Source organism: Siphateles boraxobius, unplaced genomic scaffold, assembly GCF_051911475.1.
Source record: "Siphateles boraxobius isolate OS27281-9 unplaced genomic scaffold, OSU_SipBor_1 91, whole genome shotgun sequence".
Classification (NCBI taxonomy): domain Eukaryota; kingdom Metazoa; phylum Chordata; class Actinopteri; order Cypriniformes; family Leuciscidae; genus Siphateles; species Siphateles boraxobius.
Window position 1 is genome coordinate 340,148 of NW_027509221.1, and position 15,867 is coordinate 356,014.

Below are 15,867 nucleotides of genomic sequence, written 5' to 3' on the forward strand. Positions count from 1 at the left end.
AAGTGTGAGTTACAGAGAAGTGTGTGTTACAGAGAAGTGTGTGTTACAGAGAAGTGTGAGTTACAGAGAAGCGTGTGTTACAGAGAAGTGTGAGTTACAGAGAAGTGTGTTACAGAGAAGTGTGTGAGTTACAGAGAAGTGTGTTACAGAGAAGTGTGTGTTACAGAGAAGTGTATGTTACAGAGAAGTGTGTGAGTTACAGAGAAGTGTGTTACAGAGAAGTGTGTGTTACAGAGAAGTGTGAGTTACAGAGAAGTGTGAGTTACAGAGAAGTGTGTGTTACAGAGAAGTGTGTGAGTTACAGAGAAGTGTGTGTTACAGAGAAGTGTGAGTTACAGAGAAGTGTGAGTTACAGAGAAGTGTGAGTTACAGAGAAGTGTGTGTTACAGAGAAGTGTGTTACAGAGAAGTGTGAGTTACAGAGAAGTGTGTGTTACAGAGAAGTGTGAGTTACAGAGAAGTGTGTGTTACAGAGAAGTGTGTTACAGAGAAGTGTGTTACAGAGAAGTGTGAGTTACAGAGAAGTGTCAGTTACAGAGAAGTGTGAGTTACAGAGAAGTGTGTGTTACAGAGAAGTGTGTGTGTTACAGAGAAGTGTGAGTTACAGAGAAGTGTGAGTTACAGAGAAGTGTGTGTTACAGAGAAGTGTGTGAGTTACAGAGAAGTGTGAGTTACAGAGAAGTGTGTGTTACAGAGAAGTGTGAGTTACAGAGAAGTGTGAGTTACAGAGAAGTGTGTGAGTTACAGAGAAGTGTTTGTTACAGAGAAGTGTGTTACAGAGAAGTGTGTGAGTTACAGAGAAGTGTGAGTTACAGAGAAGTGTGAGTTACAGAGAAGTGTGAGTTACAGAGAAGTGTGAGTTACAGAGAAGTGTGAGTTACAGAAGTGTGAGTTACAGAGAAGTGTGTTACAGAGAAGTGTGTGTTACAGAGAAGTGTGAGTTAAAGAGAAGTGTGTGTTACAGAGAAGTGTGTTACAGAGAAGTGTTTGTTACAGAGAAGTGTGAGTTACAGAGAAGTGTGTGTTACAGAGAAGTGTGAGTTACAGAGAAGTGTGAGTTACAGAGAAGTGTGAGTTACAGAGAAGTGTGTTACAGAGAAGTGTGTTACAGAGAAGTGTGTGTTACAGAGAAGTGTGAGTTACAGTGTAAGTGTGAGTTACAGAGAAGTGTTTGTTACAGAGAAGTGTGAGTTACAGTGTAAGTGTGAGTTACAGAGAAGTGTTTGTTACAGAGAAGTGTGAGTTACAGAGAAGTGTGTGAGTTACAGAGAAGTGTGAGTTACAGAGAAGTGTGAGTTACAGAGAAGTGTGAGTTACAGAGAAGTGTGTTACAGAGAAGTGTGAGTTACAGAGAAGTGTGAGTTACAGAGAAGTGTGTGTTACAGAGAAGTGTGAGTTACAGTGTAAGTGTGAGTTACAGAGAAGTGTTTGTTACAGAGAAGTGTGAGTTACAGAGAAGTGTGTGTTACAGAGAAGTGTGTGAGTTACAGAGAAGTGTGTGTTACAGAGAAGTGTGAGTTACAGAGAAGTGTGAGTTACAGAGAAGTGTGAGTTACAGAGAAGTGTGTGTTACAGAGAAGTGTGTTACAGAGAAGTGTGAGTTACAGAGAAGTGTGTGTTACAGAGAAGTGTGTGTTACAGAGAAGTGTGTGAGTTACAGAGAAGTGTGTGTTACAGAGAAGTGTGTGTTACAGAGAAGTGTGTGAGTTACAGAGAAGTGTGTGAGTTACAGAGAAGTGTGTGAGTTACAGAGAAGTGTGAGTTACAGAGAAGTGTGTGTTACAGAGAAGTGTGAGTTACAGAGAAGTGTGTGTTACAGAGAAGTGTGAGTTACAGAGAAGTGTGAGTTACAGAGAAGTGTGTGAGTTACAGAGAAGTGTGAGTTACAGAGAAGTGTGAGTTACAGAGAAGTGTGTGTTACAGAGAAGTGTGAGTTACAGAGAAGTGTGAGTTACAGAAGTGTGAGTTACAGAAGTGTGAGTTACAGAGAAGTGTGTTACAGAGAAGTGTGAGTTACAGAGAAGTGTGAGTTACAGAGAAGTGTGTGTTACAGAGAAGTGTGAGTTACAGTGTAAGTGTGAGTTACAGAGAAGTGTTTGTTACAGAGAAGTGTGAGTTACAGAGAAGTGTGTGTTACAGAGAAGTGTGTGTTACAGAGAAGTGTGAGTTACAGAGAAGCGTGTGTTACAGAGAAGTGTGAGTTACAGAGAAGTGTGTTACAGAGAAGTGTGTGAGTTACAGAGAAGTGTGTTACAGAGAAGTGTGTGTTACAGAGAAGTGTATGTTACAGAGAAGTGTGTGAGTTACAGAGAAGTGTGTTACAGAGAAGTGTGTGTTACAGAGAAGTGTGAGTTACAGAGAAGTGTGAGTTACAGAGAAGTGTGTGTTACAGAGAAGTGTGTGTTACAGAGAAGTGTGAGTTACAGAGAAGTGTGTGTTACAGAGAAGTGTGTTACAGAGAAGTGTGTGTTACAGAGAAGTGTGTGTTACAGAGAAGTGTGTGTTACGGAGAAGTGTGAGTTACAGAGAAGTGTGAGTTACAGAGAAGTGTGTGTTACAGAGAAGTGTGTGTTACAGAGAAGTGTGAGTTACAGAGAAGTGTGTTACAGAGAAGTGTGTGTTACAGAGAAGTGTGTGTTACAGAGAAGTGTGTGTTACAGAGAAGTGTGTGTTACGGAGAAGTGTGAGTTACAGAGAAGTGTGTTACAGAGAAGTGTGTGTTACAGAGAAGTGTGTGTTACAGAGAAGTGTGAGTTACAGAGAAGTGTGTGTTACAGAGAAGTGTGTGAGTTACAGAGAAGTGTGTGTTACAGAGAAGTGTGAGTTACAGATAAGTGTGAGTTACAGAGAAGTGTGAGTTACAGAGAAGTGTGTGTTACAGAGAAGTGTGTTACAGAGAAGTGTGAGTTACAGAGAAGTGTGTGTTACAGAGAAGTGTGAGTTACAGAGAAGTGTGTGTTACAGAGAAGTGTGTTACAGAGAAGTGTGTTACAGAGAAGTGTGAGTTACAGAGAAGTGTCAGTTACAGAGAAGTGTGAGTTACAGAGAAGTGTGTGTTACAGAGAAGTGTGTGTGTTACAGAGAAGTGTGAGTTACAGAGAAGTGTGAGTTACAGAGAAGTGTGTGTTACAGAGAAGTGTGTGAGTTACAGAGAAGTGTGAGTTACAGAGAAGTGTGTGTTACAGAGAAGTGTGAGTTACAGAGAAGTGTGAGTTACAGAGAAGTGTGTGAGTTACAGAGAAGTGTTTGTTACAGAGAAGTGTGAGTTACAGAGAAGTGTGTGAGTTACAGAGAAGTGTGAGTTACAGAGAAGTGTGAGTTACAGAGAAGTGTGAGTTACAGAGAAGTGTGAGTTACAGAAGTGTGAGTTACAGAGAAGTGTGTTACAGAGAAGTGTGTGTTACAGAGAAGTGTGAGTTAAAGAGAAGTGTGTGTTACAGAGAAGTGTGTTACAGAGAAGTGTTTGTTACAGAGAAGTGTGAGTTACAGAGAAGTGTGTGTTACAGAGAAGTGTGAGTTACAGAGAAGTGTGAGTTACAGAGAAGTGTGAGTTACAGAGAAGTGTGTTACAGAGAAGTGTGTTACAGAGAAGTGTGTGTTACAGAGAAGTGTGAGTTACAGTGTAAGTGTGAGTTACAGAGAAGTGTTTGTTACAGAGAAGTGTGAGTTACAGTGTAAGTGTGAGTTACAGAGAAGTGTTTGTTACAGAGAAGTGTGAGTTACAGAGAAGTGTGTGAGTTACAGAGAAGTGTGAGTTACAGAGAAGTGTGAGTTACAGAGAAGTGTGAGTTACAGAGAAGTGTGAGTTACAGAGAAGTGTGAGTTACAGAAGTGTGAGTTACAGAGAAGTGTGTTACAGAGAAGTGTATGTTACAGAGAAGTGTGAGTTACAGAGAAGTGTGAGTTACAGAGAAGTGTGTTACAGAGAAGTGTGTTACAGAGAAGTGTGTGAGTTACAGAGAAGTGTGAGTTACAGTGTAAGTGTGAGTTACAGAGAAGTGTGTGTCACAGAGAAGTGTGAGTTACAGAGAAGTGTGTGTTACAGAGAAGTGTGAGTTACAGAGAAGTGTGTGTTACAGAGAAGTGTGTGAGTTACAGAGAAGTGTGTGTTACAGAGAAGTGTGTGAGTTACAGAGAAGTGTGTGAGTTACAGAGAATTGTGTGAGTTACAGAGAAGTGTGTGAGTTACAGAGAAGTGTGAGTTACAGAGAAGTGTATGTTACAGAGAAGTGTGTGAGTTACAGAGAAGTGTGTGTTTTAGAGAAGTGTGTGAGTTACAGAGAAGTGTGTGAGTTACAGAGAAGTGTGTGAGTTACAGAGAAGTGTGTGAGTTACAGAGAAGTGTGTGTTACAGAGAAGGGTGTGTTACAGAGAAGTGTGTGAGTTACAGAGAAGTCTGTGAGTTACAGAGAAGTGTGTGAGTTACAGAGAAGTGTGTGAGTTACAGAGAAGTGTGTGAGTTACAGAGAAGTGTGTGAGTTACAGAGAAGTGTGAGTTACAGAGAAGTGTGAGTTACAGAGAAGTGTATGTTACAGAGAAGTGTGTGAGTTACAGAGAAGTGTGTGAGTTACAGAGAAGTGTGTGAGTTACAGAGAAGTGTGTGTTACAGAGAAGTGTGTGTTACAGAGAAGTGTGTGTTACAGAGAAGTGTGTGTTACAGAGAAGTGTGAGTTACAGAGAAGTGTGAGTTACAGAGAAGTGTGTGTTACAGAGAAGTGTGTGAGTTACAGAGAAGTGTGTGAGTTACAGAGAAGTGTGTGTTACAGAGAAGTGTGTGAGTTACAGAGAAGTGTGTGTTACAGAGAAGTGTGAGTTACAGAGAAGTGTGAGTTACAGAGAAGTGTGAGTTACAGAGAAGTGTGGGTTACAGAAGTGTGAGTTACAGAAGTGTGAGTTACAGAGAAGTGTGAGTTACAGAGAAGTGTGAGTTACAGAGAAGTGTGAGTTACAGAGAAGTATGAGTTACAGAAGTGTGAGTTACAGAGAAGTGTTTGTTACAGAGAAGTGTGAGTTACAGAGAAGTGTGAATTACAGAGAAGTGTGAGTTACAGAGAAGTGTGTGTTACTGAGAAGTGTGAGTTACAGAGAAGTGTGAGTTACAGAGAAGTGTGTGTTACAGAGAAGTGTGTGTTACAGAGAAGTGTGTTACAGAGAAGTGTGTGTTACAGAGAAGTGTGTGTTACAGAGAAGTGTGAGTTACAGAGAAGTGTGAGTTACAGAGAAGTGTGTGTTACAGAGAAGTGTGTGTTACAGAGAAGTGTGTGAGTTACAGAGAAGTGTGTGTTACAGAGAAGTGTGTGTTACAGAGAAGTGTGTGAGTTACAGAGAAGTGTGTGAGTTACAGAGAAGTGTGTGAGTTACAGAGAAGTGTGTGAGTTACAGAGAAGTGTGAGTTACAGAGAAGTGTGTGTTACAGAGAAGTGTGAGTTACAGAGAAATGTGAGTTACAGAGAAGTGTGTGTTACAGAGAAGTGTGAGTTACAGAGAAGTGTGTGAGTTACAGAGAAGTGTGAGTTACAGAGAAGTGTGAGTTACAGAGAAGTGTGTGTTACAGAGAAGTGTGAGTTACAGAGAAGTGTGAGTTACAGAAGTGTGAGTTACAGAAGTGTGAGTTACAGAGAAGTGTGTTACAGAGAAGTGTGAGTTACAGAGAAGTGTGAGTTACAGAGAAGTGTGTGTTACAGAGAAGTGTGAGTTACAGTGTAAGTGTGAGTTACAGAGAAGTGTTTGTTACAGAGAAGTGTGAGTTACAGAGAAGTGTGTGTTACAGAGAAGTGTGTGAGTTACAGAGAAGTGTGTGTTACAGAGAAGTGTGAGTTACAGAGAAGTGTGAGTTACAGAGAAGTGTGAGTTACAGAGAAGTGTGTGTTACAGAGAAGTGTGTTACAGAGAAGTGTGAGTTACAGAGAAGTGTGTGTTACAGAGAAGTGTGTGTTACAGAGAAGTGTGTGAGTTACAGAGAAGTGTGTGTTACAGAGAAGTGTGTGAGTTACAGAGAAGTGTGTGAGTTACAGAGAAGTGTGTGAGTTACAGAGAAGTGTGTGAGTTACAGAGAAGTGTGAGTTACAGAGAAGTGTGTGTTACAGAGAAGTGTGAGTTACAGAGAAGTGTGAGTTACAGAAGTGTGAGTTACAGAAGTGTGAGTTACAGAGAAGTGTGTTACAGAGAAGTGTGAGTTACAGAGAAGTGTGAGTTACAGAGAAGTGTGTGTTACAGAGAAGTGTGAGTTACAGTGTAAGTGTGAGTTACAGAGAAGTGTTTGTTACAGAGAAGTGTGAGTTACAGAGAAGTGTGTGTTACAGAGAAGTGTGTGTTACAGAGAAGTGTGAGTTACAGAGAAGCGTGTGTTACAGAGAAGTGTGAGTTACAGAGAAGTGTGTTACAGAGAAGTGTGTGAGTTACAGAGAAGTGTGTTACAGAGAAGTGTGTGTTACAGAGAAGTGTATGTTACAGAGAAGTGTGTGAGTTACAGAGAAGTGTGTGTTACAGAGAAGTGTGAGTTACAGAGAAGTGTGTATTACAGAGAAGTGTGTGTTACAGAGAAGTGTGAGTTACAGTGTAAGTGTGTGTTACAGAGAAGTGTGTGTTACAGAGAAGTGTGAGTTACAGAGAAGTGTGAGTTACAGAGAAGTGTGTGTTACAGAGAAGTGTGTGAGTTACAGAGAAGTGTGTGTTACAGAGAAGTGTGAGTTACAGAGAAGTGTGAGTTACAGAGAAGTGTGAGTTACAGAGAAGTGTGTGTTACAGAGAAGTGTGTTACAGAGAAGTGTGAGTTACAGAGAAGTGTGTGTTACAGAGAAGTGTGAGTTACAGAGAAGTGTGTGTTACAGAGAAGTGTGTTACAGAGAAGTGTGTTACAGAGAAGTGTGAGTTACAGAGAAGTGTCAGTTACAGAGAAGTGTGAGTTACAGAGAAGTGTGTGTTACAGAGAAGTGTGTGTGTTACAGAGAAGTGTGAGTTACAGAGAAGTGTGAGTTACAGAGAAGTGTGTGTTACAGAGAAGTGTGTGAGTTACAGAGAAGTGTGAGTTACAGAGAAGTGTGTGTTACAGAGAAGTGTGAGTTACAGAGAAGTGTGAGTTACAGAGAAGTGTGTGAGTTACAGAGAAGTGTTTGTTACAGAGAAGTGTGAGTTACAGAGAAGTGTGTGAGTTACAGAGAAGTGTGAGTTACAGAGAAGTGTGAGTTACAGAGAAGTGTGAGTTACAGAGAAGTGTGAGTTACAGAGAAGTGTGAGTTACAGAAGTGTGAGTTACAGAGAAGTGTGTTACAGAGAAGTGTGTGTTACAGAGAAGTGTGAGTTAAAGAGAAGTGTGTGTTACAGAGAAGTGTGTTACAGAGAAGTGTTTGTTACAGAGAAGTGTGAGTTACAGAGAAGTGTGTGTTACAGAGAAGTGTGAGTTACAGAGAAGTGTGAGTTACAGAGAAGTGTGAGTTACAGAGAAGTGTGTTACAGAGAAGTGTGTTACAGAGAAGTGTGTGTTACAGAGAAGTGTGAGTTACAGTGTAAGTGTGAGTTACAGAGAAGTGTTTGTTACAGAGAAGTGTGAGTTACAGTGTAAGTGTGAGTTACAGAGAAGTGTTTGTTACAGAGAAGTGTGAGTTACAGAGAAGTGTGTGAGTTACAGAGAAGTGTGAGTTACAGAGAAGTGTGAGTTACAGAGAAGTGTGAGTTACAGAGAAGTGTGTTACAGAGAAGTGTGAGTTACAGAGAAGTGTGAGTTACAGAGAAGTGTGTGTTACAGAGAAGTGTGAGTTACAGTGTAAGTGTGAGTTACAGAGAAGTGTTTGTTACAGAGAAGTGTGAGTTACAGAGAAGTGTGTGTTACAGAGAAGTGTGTGAGTTACAGAGAAGTGTGTGTTACAGAGAAGTGTGAGTTACAGAGAAGTGTGAGTTACAGAGAAGTGTGAGTTACAGAGAAGTGTGTGTTACAGAGAAGTGTGTTACAGAGAAGTGTGAGTTACAGAGAAGTGTGTGTTACAGAGAAGTGTGTGTTACAGAGAAGTGTGTGAGTTACAGAGAAGTGTGTGTTACAGAGAAGTGTGTGTTACAGAGAAGTGTGTGAGTTACAGAGAAGTGTGTGAGTTACAGAGAAGTGTGTGAGTTACAGAGAAGTGTGAGTTACAGAGAAGTGTGTGTTACAGAGAAGTGTGAGTTACAGAGAAGTGTGTGTTACAGAGAAGTGTGAGTTACAGAGAAGTGTGAGTTACAGAGAAGTGTGTGAGTTACAGAGAAGTGTGAGTTACAGAGAAGTGTGAGTTACAGAGAAGTGTGTGTTACAGAGAAGTGTGAGTTACAGAGAAGTGTGAGTTACAGAAGTGTGAGTTACAGAAGTGTGAGTTACAGAGAAGTGTGTTACAGAGAAGTGTGAGTTACAGAGAAGTGTGAGTTACAGAGAAGTGTGTGTTACAGAGAAGTGTGAGTTACAGTGTAAGTGTGAGTTACAGAGAAGTGTTTGTTACAGAGAAGTGTGAGTTACAGAGAAGTGTGTGTTACAGAGAAGTGTGTGTTACAGAGAAGTGTGAGTTACAGAGAAGCGTGTGTTACAGAGAAGTGTGAGTTACAGAGAAGTGTGTTACAGAGAAGTGTGTGAGTTACAGAGAAGTGTGTTACAGAGAAGTGTGTGTTACAGAGAAGTGTATGTTACAGAGAAGTGTGTGAGTTACAGAGAAGTGTGTTACAGAGAAGTGTGTGTTACAGAGAAGTGTGAGTTACAGAGAAGTGTGAGTTACAGAGAAGTGTGTGTTACAGAGAAGTGTGTGTTACAGAGAAGTGTGAGTTACAGAGAAGTGTGTGTTACAGAGAAGTGTGTTACAGAGAAGTGTGTGTTACAGAGAAGTGTGTGTTACAGAGAAGTGTGTGTTACGGAGAAGTGTGAGTTACAGAGAAGTGTGAGTTACAGAGAAGTGTGTGTTACAGAGAAGTGTGTGTTACAGAGAAGTGTGAGTTACAGAGAAGTGTGTTACAGAGAAGTGTGTGTTACAGAGAAGTGTGTGTTACAGAGAAGTGTGTGTTACAGAGAAGTGTGTGTTACGGAGAAGTGTGAGTTACAGAGAAGTGTGTTACAGAGAAGTGTGTGTTACAGAGAAGTGTGTGTTACAGAGAAGTGTGAGTTACAGAGAAGTGTGTGTTACAGAGAAGTGTGTGAGTTACAGAGAAGTGTGTGTTACAGAGAAGTGTGAGTTACAGATAAGTGTGAGTTACAGAGAAGTGTGAGTTACAGAGAAGTGTGTGTTACAGAGAAGTGTGTTACAGAGAAGTGTGAGTTACAGAGAAGTGTGTGTTACAGAGAAGTGTGAGTTACAGAGAAGTGTGTGTTACAGAGAAGTGTGTTACAGAGAAGTGTGTTACAGAGAAGTGTGAGTTACAGAGAAGTGTCAGTTACAGAGAAGTGTGAGTTACAGAGAAGTGTGTGTTACAGAGAAGTGTGTGTGTTACAGAGAAGTGTGAGTTACAGAGAAGTGTGAGTTACAGAGAAGTGTGTGTTACAGAGAAGTGTGTGAGTTACAGAGAAGTGTGAGTTACAGAGAAGTGTGTGTTACAGAGAAGTGTGAGTTACAGAGAAGTGTGTGAGTTACAGAGAAGTGTGTGAGTTACAGAGAAGTGTTTGTTACAGAGAAGTGTGAGTTACAGAGAAGTGTGTGAGTTACAGAGAAGTGTGAGTTACAGAGAAGTGTGAGTTACAGAGAAGTGTGAGTTACAGAGAAGTGTGAGTTACAGAAGTGTGAGTTACAGAGAAGTGTGTTACAGAGAAGTGTGTGTTACAGAGAAGTGTGAGTTAAAGAGAAGTGTGTGTTACAGAGAAGTGTGAGTTAAAGAGAAGTGTGTGTTACAGAGAAGTGTGTTACAGAGAAGTGTTTGTTACAGAGAAGTGTGAGTTACAGAGAAGTGTGTGTTACAGAGAAGTGTGAGTTACAGAGAAGTGTGTTACAGAGAAGTGTGTTACAGAGAAGTGTGTTACAGAGAAGTGTGTTACAGAGAAGTGTGTGTTACAGAGAAGTGTGAGTTACAGTGTAAGTGTGAGTTACAGAGAAGTGTTTGTTACAGAGAAGTGTGAGTTACAGTGTAAGTGTGAGTTACAGAGAAGTGTTTGTTACAGAGAAGTGTGAGTTACAGAGAAGTGTGTGAGTTACAGAGAAGTTTGAGTTACAGAGAAGTGTGAGTTACAGAGAAGTGTGAGTTACAGAGAAGTGTGAGTTACAGAGAAGTGTGAGTTACAGAAGTGTGAGTTACAGAGAAGTGTGTTACAGAGAAGTGTATGTTACAGAGAAGTGTGAGTTACAGAGAAGTGTGAGTTACAGAGAAGTGTGTTACAGAGAAGTGTGTTACAGAGAAGTGTGTGAGTTACAGAGAAGTGTGAGTTACAGTGTAAGTGTGAGTTACAGAGAAGTGTGTGTCACAGAGAAGTGTGAGTTACAGAGAAGTGTGTGTTACAGAGAAGTGTGAGTTACAGAGAAGTGTGTGTTACAGAGAAGTGTGTGAGTTACAGAGAAGTGTGTGTTACAGAGAAGTGTGTGAGTTACAGAGAAGTGTGTGAGTTACAGAGAATTGTGTGAGTTACAGAGAAGTGTGTGAGTTACAGAGAAGTGTGAGTTACAGAGAAGTGTATGTTACAGAGAAGTGTGTGAGTTACAGAGAAGTGTGTGTTTTAGAGAAGTGTGTGAGTTACAGAGAAGTGTGTGAGTTACAGAGAAGTGTGTGAGTTACAGAGAAGTGTGTGAGTTACAGAGAAGTGTGTGTTACAGAGAAGGGTGTGTTACAGAGAAGTGTGTGAGTTACAGAGAAGTCTGTGAGTTACAGAGAAGTGTGTGAGTTACAGAGAAGTGTGTGAGTTACAGAGAAGTGTGTGAGTTACAGAGAAGTGTGAGTTACAGAGAAGTGTGAGTTACAGAGAAGTGTATGTTACAGAGAAGTGTGTGAGTTACAGAGAAGTGTGTGAGTTACAGAGAAGTGTGTGAGTTACAGAGAAGTGTGTGTTACAGAGAAGTGTGTGTTACAGAGAAGTGTGTGTTACAGAGAAGTGTGTGTTACAGAGAAGTGTGTGTTACAGAGAAGTGTGAGTTACAGAGAAGTGTGAGTTACAGAGAAGTGTGTGTTACAGAGAAGTGTGTGAGTTACAGAGAAGTGTGTGAGTTACAGAGAAGTGTGTGTTACAGAGAAGTGTGTGAGTTACAGAGAAGTGTGTGTTACAGAGAAGTGTGAGTTACAGAGAAGTGTGAGTTACAGAGAAGTGTGAGTTACAGAGAAGTGTGAGTTACAGAGAAGTGTGGGTTACAGAAGTGTGAGTTACAGAAGTGTGAGTTACAGAGAAGTGTGAGTTACAGAGAAGTGTGAGTTACAGAGAAGTGTGAGTTACAGAAGTATGAGTTACAGAAGTGTGAGTTACAGAGAAGTGTTTGTTACAGAGAAGTGTGAGTTACAGAGAAGTGTGAATTACAGAGAAGTGTGAGTTACAGAGAAGTGTGTGTTACTGAGAAGTGTGAGTTACAGAGAAGTGTGAGTTACAGAGAAGTGTGTGTTACAGAGAAGTGTGTGTTACAGAGAAGTGTGTGTTACAGAGAAGTGTGTGTTACAGAGAAGTGTGTGTTACAGAGAAGTGTGTGTTACAGAGAAGTGTGTGTTACAGAGAAGTGTGTGTTACAGAGAAGTGTGTGAGTTACAGAGAAGTGTGTGAGTTACAGAGAAGTGTGTGTTACAGAGAAGGGTGTGTTACAGAGAAGTGTGTGAGTTACAGAGAAGTCTGTGAGTTACAGAGAAGTGTGTGAGTTACAGAGAAGTGTGTGAGTTACAGAGAAGTGTGTGAGTTACAGAGAAGTGTGAGTTACAGAGAAGTGTGAGTTACAGAGAAGTGTATGTTACAGAGAAGTGTGTGAGTTACAGAGAAGTGTGTGAGTTACAGAGAAGTGTGTGAGTTACAGAGAAGTGTGTGTTACAGAGAAGTGTGTGTTACAGAGAAGTGTGTGTTACAGAGAAGTGTGTGTTACAGAGAAGTGTGTGTTACAGAGAAGTGTGAGTTACAGAGAAGTGTGAGTTACAGAGAAGTGTGTGTTACAGAGAAGTGTGTGAGTTACAGAGAAGTGTGTGAGTTACAGAGAAGTGTGTGTTACAGAGAAGTGTGTGAGTTACAGAGAAGTGTGTGTTACAGAGAAGTGTGAGTTACAGAGAAGTGTGAGTTACAGAGAAGTGTGAGTTACAGAGAAGTGTGAGTTACAGAGAAGTGTGGGTTACAGAAGTGTGAGTTACAGAGAAGTGTGAGTTACAGAGAAGTGTGAGTTACAGAAGTGTGAGTTACAGAAGTGTGAGTTACAGAGAAGTGTGAGTTACAGAGAAGTGTGAGTTACAGAGAAGTGTGAGTTACAGAGAAGTATGAGTTACAGAAGTGTGAGTTACAGAGAAGTGTTTGTTACAGAGAAGTGTGAGTTACAGAGAAGTGTGAATTACAGAGAAGTGTGAGTTACAGAGAAGTGTGTGTTACAGAGAAGTGTGTGTTACAGAGAAGTGTGTGTTACAGAGAAGTGTGTGTTACAGAGAAGTGTGTGTTACAGAGAAGTGTGTGTTACAGAGAAGTGTGTGTTACAGAGAAGTGTGTGTTACAGAGAAGTGTGTGTTACAGAGAAGTGTGTGAGTTACAGAGAAGTGTGTGAGTTACAGAGAAGTGTGTGTTACAGAGAAGGGTGTGTTACAGAGAAGTGTGTGAGTTACAGAGAAGTCTGTGAGTTACAGAGAAGTGTGTGAGTTACAGAGAAGTGTGTGAGTTACAGAGAAGTGTGTGAGTTACAGAGAAGTGTGTGAGTTACAGAGAAGTGTGAGTTACAGAGAAGTGTGAGTTACAGAGAAGTGTATGTTACAGAGAAGTGTGTGAGTTACAGAGAAGTGTGTGAGTTACAGAGAAGTGTGTGAGTTACAGAGAAGTGTGTGTTACAGAGAAGTGTGTGTTACAGAGAAGTGTGTGTTACAGAGAAGTGTGTGTTACAGAGAAGTGTGTGTTACAGAGAAGTGTGAGTTACAGAGAAGTGTGAGTTACAGAGAAGTGTGTGTTACAGAGAAGTGTGTGAGTTACAGAGAAGTGTGTGAGTTACAGAGAAGTGTGTGTTACAGAGAAGTGTGTGAGTTACAGAGAAGTGTGTGTTACAGAGAAGTGTGAGTTACAGAGAAGTGTGAGTTACAGAGAAGTGTGAGTTACAGAGAAGTGTGAGTTACAGAGAAGTGTGGGTTACAGAAGTGTGAGTTACAGAAGTGTGAGTTACAGAGAAGTGTGAGTTACAGAGAAGTGTGAGTTACAGAGAAGTGTGAGTTACAGAGAAGTATGAGTTACAGAAGTGTGAGTTACAGAGAAGTGTTTGTTACAGAGAAGTGTGAGTTACAGAGAAGTGTGAATTACAGAGAAGTGTGAGTTACAGAGAAGTGTGTGTTACTGAGAAGTGTGAGTTACAGAGAAGTGTGAGTTACAGAGAAGTGTGTGTTACAGAGAAGTGTGTGTTACAGAGAAGTGTGTGTTACAGAGAAGTGTGTGTTACAGAGAAGTGTGTGTTACAGAGAAGTGTGTGTTACAGAGAAGTGTGTGTTACGGAGAAGTGTGAGTTACAGAGAAGTGTGTAGGGTTACAGAAGGACTGAAGCATCTGCTAGAGAGTCAGAGATCACACTCATCGACTGGCAATCCAAGAGCTGCAGCGGAGTAAGTCACACATAACCACAGCTCTAGGAATGATGGGCCAAACTGGATCGGACTGTAAGGGGTTTAAAGCCTTTCTAACCCGTCTGATACTCCATGTAGTCAGAGCAGAGCAACAGCGGAAAGGTCTGCGCATGTGCAGTGATGTGAAAACAGTGTAATGATGCACAGAACAAGCGGTTGTTGCTGAACCATCGCACGCCGTGATGTTCAGAGCGAGCCGGTTACTGGGACGTCTGGAGGATTGTTGACTAGCAACCGTGCCAGCCATCGGTGATGTGCTTGTTGCCTAGCAACCGTGCCAGCCGGCGGTGATGCGCTTGTTGCCTAGCAACCGTCCCATGCACTTGTTGCCTAGCAACCGTGCCAGCCGACGGTGACTGAAAACACGGTCCACAACCTGTCTATGTTAGCCCTGGTCCATTCATGTATAAACTAAACAAAATCACATCTTATTAAGATATGTCAACATTTGTATAGCTTTCTTTTCTTTTTGTATCGTTAGATATTTGAGAAAGTTTAAACTTAATAGTTGCATTTAAAAGTGTAACTCAGCATTTTCTTTAAAAAAGATTGAGTGATCACCAGAGATGAATCTTGGGATGGACTGGGAGGAGTCATCCATTCATGATGAACTTCATCTTATTTGGAACGCATATATAGTCAGTCAATCTAAATTTCTACTACCACTAAATCTTTTCATTCTGATTGAATCAAAAAGTGTCCCTGTAAACGCAGCTAGTGATCAGTAATGTTTGCTCGTTGGACTCATTATGTGGACAGCAATACGGCAGTGCAGTTTTCAGCGAGTAGTGCAGGTTTAGTTGATTTATTCTTGAAAACTTCTGAAGACACATTTGCTTCTTTTGTGTCCGTGTCACACGTGAGATGGGGAACCTATTATAAGTATTATACTGATTTCAATCCGCAGATGGGATCACTCCTGTTAGAGAGAAGCTCTCCTGGTGCACATCACTGTCACTGAACCGAGAAACCATAAGCTGATACTTTTCATTTCAGAAGGAATAAGTACTTTTTAATGCGCAATGATTGAGAACTCAGATGAATACATAAACTCAAAAATATTGATACAAAGACCTAAAGTATTGATACAATATAGTGAGTGGAAAAAAGAATCAGGATATATGATGGTTCAGCCCTGATCTGTTGAGAGTTAGAAGAAAGATCGTAGTATATGATGTTTACAGGCGTTTGGTGATGAGTTAGATAGAAACACAGACTGGTCTCTCTTGAATCTGTGAAGTAAGATTAACTGCTATTTGGTCAGACTAGTTCTTAAGACAGTGTTTATGTGACCCCGTCCAGGCCTTTTAGTGAGAACACACATCATCCCTTACATATTTACTTCTTTTTTTTTTTTTAAGTTTGGGGTAAATGATGACGTGTATGATTCACACTGAAATGTAATAAACGTTAAAATACAGTCGCGCACCTGAATCTTGTGCTGCTGTTGATCCGGACGGCCTGTGTGTCCCAGAAGGCCGCACTCGGCTGGGGATCCCGTGGGAAGAGCGGGATACAGGCGCGGCGCCTCTGCAGACTCCTCGCTCAGCCGCAGCTTCTCCAGCGCCTCCATCAGCACGTTGCTTCTGGCCAGGACGGGCCTCGGGGTGAAGCGCTGTCTGCACTGGGGACACTCGCAGGAGCCCGGGGTCGAGGGGTGGTCCCAGTGCTTCTGGATACACAGGAGGCAGTACGTGTGTCCACAGGGAAGTGTGGCAGGGTCGCTCAGTGTCTCCAAGCATATCGGGCACGCAAACGCCTCTGGAGCCCACGCAGCTGAAGCCATGGCACTGGGAATACACTGGAGAGGGACAATCCCAGACTGGAGACACTGGAGAGGGACAATCCCAGACTGGAGACACTGGAGAGGGACAATCCCAGGTAAATACAGATACTGACTGAAGTACATTTCCTTTTAAACCTGAACGGGTGTGGTTTAAACTAGTATGACAGGTTCTTTGGATGGTTCTAGCTAAGCATTTGCCATGGCCAAAATGACTTAGTGGGAGAGAAATGAGAGGAAGGCGGATAAACCTGTCTATCTGGTCAGGGACTGGAGGGTTTGAAAAGTATCTGTTCAACTAGCAAAGAGATGACATAATAAAGATGTTATGTGTGAAGTCATGAAACACTTCTAATAATGCGTCACATTGTGCCTGACAGTCAGTT

The 15,867-nt window shown here is 41.5% G+C and overlaps 1 protein-coding gene across 1 annotated transcript in view; it reads right to left on the bottom strand.

Annotated features, from left to right (window-relative positions):
* Positions 1 to 15,646, bottom strand: part of ftr86 (finTRIM family, member 86) — a 36,796-nt gene extending 21,150 nt beyond the window's left edge. Inside the window, exon 1 of the mRNA XM_077224722.1 lies at positions 15,128 to 15,646. Within this exon, the coding sequence (XP_077080837.1) occupies positions 15,128 to 15,607 (480 nt within the window). The 5' untranslated portion in view covers positions 15,608 to 15,646. The remainder of the gene's footprint in view (positions 1 to 15,127) is intronic.
* Between the last annotated feature and the right edge of the window lie 221 nt (positions 15,647 to 15,867).